Source organism: Montipora foliosa, chromosome 9 (genome assembly GCF_036669935.1).
Source record: "Montipora foliosa isolate CH-2021 chromosome 9, ASM3666993v2, whole genome shotgun sequence".
NCBI lineage: Eukaryota > Metazoa > Cnidaria > Anthozoa > Scleractinia > Acroporidae > Montipora > Montipora foliosa.
Genome location: NC_090877.1, coordinates 27,423,460 through 27,432,004, shown reverse-complemented (window position 1 = coordinate 27,432,004; position 8,545 = coordinate 27,423,460). Strand labels below are relative to the sequence as shown.

The 8,545-nt window shown below is 40.0% G+C and overlaps 1 protein-coding gene across 1 annotated transcript; it reads left to right on the top strand.

Moving 5' to 3' along the window:
* The first annotated feature begins 1,685 nt into the window (after positions 1 to 1,685).
* Positions 1,686 to 3,490, top strand: LOC137970957 (late histone H2A.2.2-like). The gene is made up of 2 exons (XM_068817638.1): positions 1,686 to 1,880; positions 3,079 to 3,490. Exons 1-2 carry the CDS (start codon positions 1,769 to 1,771, stop codon positions 3,384 to 3,386), a joined length of 420 nt encoding a protein of 139 aa, XP_068673739.1. The 5' UTR covers positions 1,686 to 1,768; the 3' UTR covers positions 3,387 to 3,490.
* Positions 3,491 to 8,545: the final 5,055 nt, after the last annotated feature.

Genomic DNA, 8,545 nt, shown 5'->3' with positions numbered 1-8,545 from the left:
TTGGACATCTGAGCCGAGTTGTTTTCGTTTGACCACAGTTAACTCAGGATTAGCGCACAGGCGAACTTAATGAGGCTTTGGAAGATAAAGCCCAAGACGTGATGAAATTTTAAAATAAAGAAGCCTAGCCTGTAATCTGTGGTTCATTTCTACAGCACAACGAAAGCAGCAGCACTTTGTTTACCAGCCAGATCAGCCACACGGATTAAACAGGTTGCTTTCCAACTGTAATGTCAATAATTTTCAGGCTTTCATGGGCGAATATTCAGCCGCATTTTACTGAACAATAGGCCATTTCCGAGTTCACGTCTTCCTCCTCTTCAAAGCGAGTCTAAGTGCAAAGATTTTGTGATGGTAATTTGTTCTACTTGGCATATGAATCAAAACTAATTTTCATAAGAAAAACTTCGATTTGAAGAAGAGGCGGACATGAACTCGGAAATGGCCTATTAGATTTGCTTTTCGATCCTGATTTTAGACTGGAAAACTATTGCACTCGTCTGTTTGCTTATTAAAATTCGTTGGGCCATTTCCGACTTTCTGTTTGTCTCCCTTTAGAAGTGACTCTTGGTGCTCAAAGGCCGGGAAATGAGTTTGATTTGCACAAGAATACGCAAATCATTGAAACTGAGGCATGCAGGAACTCAGAAATGAAATGGGCTATTTGTTGGTTTCCCAGCTTTGATTGTTGACACTGATTAAAGTCAGCTTAATACGTAAACTATGCGAACGTGTCTTGCGCCGCTAGAAACTGACTAGGCTTTACACATTTATGTGTGCGAAAGTTTAGAAAAATGAGGCCTTCAATTGAATTCCGTGATGAGCGTCTCAGTGAGAAAAAAATTCACTGAAGGTGAAAAAACCGGCTTTTTCTTCGTGTAGAAGACACACATGAGGTAAAACAATAGAACAAAAATCGTGAAACAATACCTAATCAGAATTCGAAATCCCTAAAGACCCCTAAAGCTTTTGTTACGTCATGTGTGTCTTCTACACGAAGTAAAAGCCAAAAAAGCACACTCATTACCTTTGCAATATAGGTGACTTTCATAAATGGTGACCACATTTACATCTTTTGTATTTATGTCTATTGGACCTATTGCCCTCATTTTGAAAAAAAATGTTTTTTGAAATTTGCTCGTCATAGCCAGGACAGAAAGGTTTCTTAGCATTAAAACAGAAGAATATTTTAATTGGACGCCATTATGAGATATATTCCAAGCGTTTAGTATCGTTGAAGTAATATATCAAACACGAGAAGGAGTGTTTCATCGGATATCAAAACACCGAGAAGCGAGTTGAAAAACGAGGCCGAAGGCCGAGTTTTTTAACCGATTTCGAGGTGGTTGGATATCTGATGAAACACTCTTTCGAGTGTTTGATATTGCTTCTCAAAGGAATCAGTGTTTTAAGAGATATTTGGGATCAAAGTTGGCGAAATTTTATGCTAATTAAGACCACATATCAAAACTTCCTTCACGGTAGTGATTTCTTTTGCTTTTGGCTTATGAATTATTAATGAGTTTGAGAACTGGTAATAAAAACCCGTGGATGTTTTCGCCCGCATGCGAAACGGGGAATATGTTTTATGCACGAGAAGATCACATCGCAGATTAAAACGCGTGCAAAACGGTGAATGCTAATTACCATAATTAATAATCAATATATAAATAGTTCACCGCATTTCAAGAATTAACAAGCAGTCTTCGACAAGTTTCAAGTTTTAGTGCAGTGGAGGAATACGTGGTTGCTTAAAGTTACAGCTAAGATGTCTGGCCGTGGTAAAGCACCCAAAGGCGGAAAGAACACAAGCAAAACGAGGTCTATGAGAGCAGGTCTTCAGTTTCCTGTCGGAAGGATTCACCGTTTTCTTCGAAAAGGTTTGTGCAAAAGGTCACCCTAAATCGCTGCATGTTGTTTCTCTCATGATTGTCAAAAAATGAGACGAAACGAAAGAGGTCTCGGAACTGTTTGCAAGAGTTTTTAAAAAGCCCAGTTGTAACGTTACGTAACGACAGTTGAGCTCTTATTTTTGTCTACGTTTCTTTCTGTACATGTAGTTTACACACACGATACACTAGGGACTTTTGAATTTGATAATTGAACCTTATCGAAGACTACTATCCTTCACCTGCAAGACACATCCACTCATGGGAGCTGAATCTACTGACCCTTTCGCCGAAAATAATCAACAAAAGAATAAGTTCAAAACATGCATTCGTGCAAGGGTGAAGGTTACGCAAGCCATTTGTGTAAATTTGTTGAACATGACGTGTATTTGCTAAAACAAGGATGCTCTGGACGGCATTCCAAAGTTGCGAATCACTCAGTACGCTGCTGTGTTAATTTACTATAGTTGCTGCTTTGACAGTGTTAAATCAATCATACTGTTCTTTGACTCCCATTTCAAACCGAAATTAAAATAGTTATGAAATACAAGCGTTCCTGCTCGAGAGGCCTTTTCTGATGGGGAAGATAGACCCCATTCATAAATCGGGGCCAACAATGCAATTCATTCTGATAACACCAACTTGCCTCACTTATCCCAACAATGCAAGTTGGGATCAACACAAGGAAAATAAAATATTAGCCGCTACTTAACAAATAAAGAAACCTCGCCTGTGATCTGTTCTGTTGTAAAGCGGCACACAGGAAGAAAACACGAAAAAAGAGTAAAATCCCGACCAAAAAACAGCTAATCATAGTGCTCCATTGAGCCTGAGAATTGCTTGCCATATAATGGTATTCAACAGTTAGACCCGTCTCCCGCAACTACGGGTGAATAGCCCATGAGGCGAAACCGAACCTGTGGCTCTTGGGAAGAAGGTTCTAATTGTTTTAGTATCACCTAACTAGTCGGACAGAAAAGGCAATAATAAAGTTAGCAAATGCAAGTTGAAAATATATTTATTTGGCGAGTAAAACGAAACAAAGCGTCAAGCTTTTCGCCACCCGAGTACTATTACTATATTACTAATAGTCTTCTAGTAGTGTAGCGAATCCAAGTGCAGTATTGCATTAGTCCACCTTAGTTGGGCGATACGAATAGTAAATAGCTTGTTTTGGTGTCCCTTCCAGGAAACTACGCTGAGCGTGTGGGTGCTGGAGCTCCCGTTTACCTCGCTGCGGTATTGGAATACCTTACAGCAGAAGTTTTAGAACTTGCAGGTAATGCTGCTCGTGATAACAAGAAATCGCGAATTATCCCACGTCATTTGCAACTCGCTGTGAGAAACGATGAAGAATTGAACCAGCTTTTACAAAACGTGACTTTAGCTGAAGGAGGTGTACTGCCCAACATACAGGCGGTACTACTGCCCAAGAAAACGGGATCAAAATCAGGGGGCTCGAAGATGGGAAACTCCAGCCAGAGCCAAGAATTCTGATAATTTTAAGTTTTTATAATTTACAAGGGAATTTTTTTTTTTTTTGACAACACGCGTGTTAGAATGAATTGTGTTATTGGACTAATAAATCGACAATTTTCACGGCATCGACAGTTTTTCATGCACAGTAAATACACATCTATCTGACTGGTTTTGCTTTACGAGGTTAATTATTCGTAAATTACCATAACATTGTACTCGAAATAGTTAAAAGTTCTTGATTCATTAGCACAAATTTTACCATAAAACTATTCGCTAACTTTGAGGCGATCCAGGAAAGTGCTTGCACGAAGACAATGTTATTTACGCGCTCGTGAAGAAAAGTCTATCAAAATACTCCGGGCAGTTATCCAATCTTTTTTCAGTTAGTTGAGATGTTTTCAAGAGTGGTCGTCATTCCAGACCTGTTCACTCGAAAAGAAATCAACCTCCAAAAAAATTCTGAAATTTTCTTTCAGATAATGAAACGAAATTCATCTGTAAATAGTACCATTTTAAAGAAATTCAAATCATTGATCGGTGTAGCTTCTCATTAATTTGTGCATTGGGAGGAGTTTGTTTACATTCCTCAGATAGGAATGTATCTCTTTTCACTTCAGGTAGTGAAATATTTACAGTGAATTTTCAATCAAAGAAGCGATAATTAAAAATGTAAACTTCTTGGAGATGCATGTAAGCACATGGGCCTGAAAGACCACAAGAGGTAAACTTAACAAGCACAAAGGGCTTCGATGACGCTGAGCTCCGGTCAGATGCCCTCTAAATGCCCTAGTAAACGCAGGCGCTCGCACACACCGTTTTAAAAATTGCTTGTCATCTTCGAATAAAAGGCCATGTTTATGGAAGTTTCTAAACGCGTATAAGATGGAGAATAAGTCAGCCTTCGTCAATACTCTTTCTGCATGTTGACTTTTTACATCTTTTTACAGAAGAACATCCCAACGAGGTGGCAGAGGATTTGTCAATATAAAAAGACGTCGCAGAATACATTTAAGGTGCGTTCGATTGACCGTATTCCGGAATAGGGACACATGGAATATAAGTTAGAAATCCTTCGTTTTTACGGAAATTCACATTAGAATTGTCAAATATCTGCTAAAATGTTATTTTAAACATTTTTGTCCTTGCTGCTTCGAAACGCGCCAAATATACCGTTTTCATCATCACTCCACCTATTCTTATTCCTGAATAGGGTCAATCGAACGCTCCCTAAGTTATAAACTGGATAATTCTAAGAACCATTCATTGTAATGAACAAGCATTTGATAAACACAAGATTATGGACTTTTGACAATCAGAGGGGACCAAATTGACCAAATCAGAACATTAAGTAAATCAATCTCGCGCTGATCTGTGTTGCGATTGTTACTCAAGGGGGCTTGCCTGCGGTATGCAGCATTTGAATTGGCATAATTCATCATCCAAAATCCACAGTCGGATACAATCACTGGCAACTCCTTCCACCTCTCTAAACAAGATGGGTAATACACCTAATCGGCTGACACATGTTGTACCCAATTCAAACCCTTTAGGAATAAAACGTTTTGTTCCAAGGTATTTCCATATCATTTTGTGTATTGTACTTATATTACAATGCAAATACAACCTTAATCCCGGGAGATTAGATTTGGGTACAACATTGAGTTACCCGATTAGGTCTTAACCTGCGATCAGGCGTACTTTTCTTTAGACGGGGCGCGTAAAGGTAGGCCCTGTCTAGAGAAAGCCGTGTGCCCGTTCAGAATCTGGACTTTACTCGGATTGGCCGGAAAACAATAGAGCACTCAAAACCTCGCTTCGATTGGTTACAGCATTAAAAATCATACTTCTGGTAAATTCGGTGCTACACGGCCAACGTTTGTAAAAACTTAACCCTTCCTCGTACTTATACCTGTTCATTCAGTTCCCACGGCCTGGCTCCTGTCTGACCCTTGTGGCTCAGTCAGTAGAGCAGCGGTGATCTAACCCGAAGGCCTAGATCGTGGGTTCAATTCCCACTGTGGTCAGAGTTTTTGTCTGTCCTTGTGTGGGCCCATTTCCATTAGTACAAAACAAGCACTTCACATTACACTCTGATCAAATTATGGCCGCCGAGAAGATTTGAACAGGAATGATGTTTAGGCTCTGTTTACAGCTGCTGTCGCCTCGACTTTAAAATCATTTTTTCGAAAATCTTTAAAGGAAGACCATAGAAAATGCATCTGAGGAATGGCTTGTCTAAAAGAAGTACTTGCACGTGTGCACGGGATTAGGCAATAGTGTTATTAACAGTCTCGAACATTCTAGAAAATAAAATGCATCGGACCACCTCCACCGACTCGAAAACGTTCGTGTATAGGGTAAGGCCTTTGGAATAAATTCAGAAGCAACAAGCTGTGAATCCAAAAAGAACCGAATATAACTTGCTGCCACAATCGGGGAATTAGCCGAGCTTGACAGAGAAATTAGCCATTGTTTCCGGAAGCGCTGAACAAAGGTTTAGTGACATGGTTCGAGCAATGCCTTGTCGAACGAATACGCTTTCGCCCAGTTGCGGGATCAAAATATAGAGTGTTTTCACTCACGTGATCAGTAACCTTGTTTTTCCACCGAAACAAAAGAAAACGTTTGCATGATAAAAGAGCTCGATTCCCTGAGGATTAGTTGGGGACACCAACATGGTCGCCGTTCCTTTGTTTTGGGACACCAACATGGCCGCCGTGACGTCACGTGAAAACACTCCGTAACGAAAACGCTACCCAGTGGAAAAATGTTTGTCGACGAGTGCCACGTGACCAGCCTGAACCAGGGTCTGTTTCTCAACGACAATGGAGGCAGAGACTAGACGCCCTGAGAACGAGGTTGCTTCACAGAGTGATGGGTACAGCGACCATTTTTGAAATATTTCATCCCTGACATGTTGATAACCATGTTTCCTATCAGGCAGTTTCTTATACGAAAGATATTGATTTCCAATGGCTACTAGAACATCAACAGGCCCTTGACAAGATCAAAGACGTTCTCATTACCGTTCTCATTACTGGTTACCATTTAAGCTGTTGCCTCATCTTCGGGGCTAGATTGCTTGTCGGGCTAGGTTGCTTGTCCAATATAGGGGTCCTAGAGTGTTCTGCGCGTAGCTTTGGTAGGTTTCAGGGGGGTAGTAAAAATGCGTAGATTTTATCCGGTAGGCACAGCAGAATATTTAATTCACCTGCAATGGCGTCGAAGCTGTTGTAACGCGAATGGTGTTTTAGTGGGTCTTTTAAAGAATATCTACTCTTGTTGTGCTCAACATTTTAATGTCATTTCGATAAATAACACAAGCGGTGAATATCTGGAATCTTCACAGCATCGATTGCATCTTTTGCCCATCGAGCCGACGAGCTGTATTTCTACTATTTACTAATAGGCCATTTTACAGTTGTTTGCTCAGCGACCAAGCCTATGAATAGGCTGCGAGGCTGCCGGTGACCTTGCATTGATACAGACCTCACTGCTTTTATTATGTAAATTGTGTTGTTATAACGCTAATTAGTCCATATTAACATCACAAAAGCATGAGGGTTTGTATCAAAACAGGGTCACCGGCAGCCTCGCTTCCATTGCTAGGCCTGGTAACTTAGCCACAACTGTAAAATGGTCTATTGTGATGTTATGTACGACACTGAAACCAATGGCAAATTCTCTGGTAACTTTTTCTGGTTGGATATGGGTTTAACAAACTCAAAGAAGGGATCCAACACCTTGAGTAGATCTGTTTTGTCTGGCAACTATATTTATTTGTGCAGAATGCCCAGCGACTGGTGCGGGCATTGAAAATTTGGATAACTACAAAAGAGAGAAAATAGTAATTTATAAAATGATTAAGATAGTACGCGCACTCTCATCGGTCAATACCTGCGTTTAGATGAGAGTATGTAAACAAGGTTGTGATATTACACGAATTTTGATTGGTTGTGTGTTGTCAGACGCGCGTTATGATTGGCTGATAGGAAATACGAGCGTGTATCAAGAAAAATCTGTTTCAATCAAGAAGTTAAAAAAGAGCACTTTCTTTCATTTGTGGAATTATTTTTGAGAAATATTTCATAAAAGCAACGGAGGACTTTTTTCCGTGTTTACATAGCCTCATCTAAACACTCGGGGAGTTGGGAGAATTCTCAATAGTTATGCAAACCAGCGAATGCGTCTCGCGTTTGCATAACTGTGTCGAATTTTCCCAACTCCCACCTCGTGTTTAGATGAGGCTATGTAAACACGGATAAAGTCCTGTATGGGTATTTAATAAGTAGCTATAGTCTCGGTAACAAATGTTGTAACGCAGACGGACATTTGTTCTTGTTCCCTCTCCCCCATTCTCGTCACCAGAGCCTTGGATCGACACAAGGCTCTGGCAAACTCTATCTAGGAGAACATGCGCCGTGGGGTTCTTGTAGCCAAAAATTGGCTATTTGAACCTTACGGCGTCTGCTCACTCCTTGTGCTAACATGAATGCACCAATTAGGGACGCTTTTGATTGTTATTCACGAAAACCAATGAGAAGACAGTTTGCTTCAGGGTTCCCCAGAGCTCTTCTCTCCCTCAGTCAAGAGATTGCCTCTCCCCCTTCAATGTTCATGTTTATGGGTTAAAAGACCAAAGACCCGACCAGCCGGTTTTCGCAACATTGAAGGGAGGGTGGAGGAGGGGTTCGTTATTAATAGGTTGGATGAGCTTTACTTGCTATTGTAGTGAAATGTTACAGCTATTTATGACCGAAGTTGTAACATAATTGTGATTGTTAAGGAACTGTAAAAGATGTGTATAGAATAAAATCTTATTAACTTCGTTTTAATGATAATGTTTAAGTACCTTGATGTTTTAAGTATTTTTGTAGTATGTGATGTGAGTATTTAACTTATGTGTGTAATATAAAAATTATTTAGGTAGTGCTCATTGTATTGTTTCAAGTGTTGTAGATTTCTTCATATTTCTGAATTATAATTTTACAAAGTAAAAAAAAAATGGAATGTTAGTCAGCTTGTTGTCCATTATTTGCTTCATCATTAAAGGAAAGGGTTCTTGAGTAAAGGGTTTGATCCTGAACACTGGTGGGAAATTTATAGGCCATTTCCGAGTTCAAGCCTGCCTCATCTTCAAAGCGAGTCTAAGTGCGAAGTTTTTGTTATGAAAATTA

Bases quoted from the DNA above. Each gene is read 5' to 3' on its own strand.
- LOC137970957 (XM_068817638.1), top strand. From the start codon at position 1,769: ATGTCTGGCCGTGGTAAAGCACCCAAAGGCGGAAAGAACACAAGCAAA. The intron at 1,881-3,078 runs GTTTGTGCAAAA...TGTCCCTTCCAG, and splicing joins TCACCGTTTTCTTCGAAAAG to GAAACTACGCTGAGCGTGTG.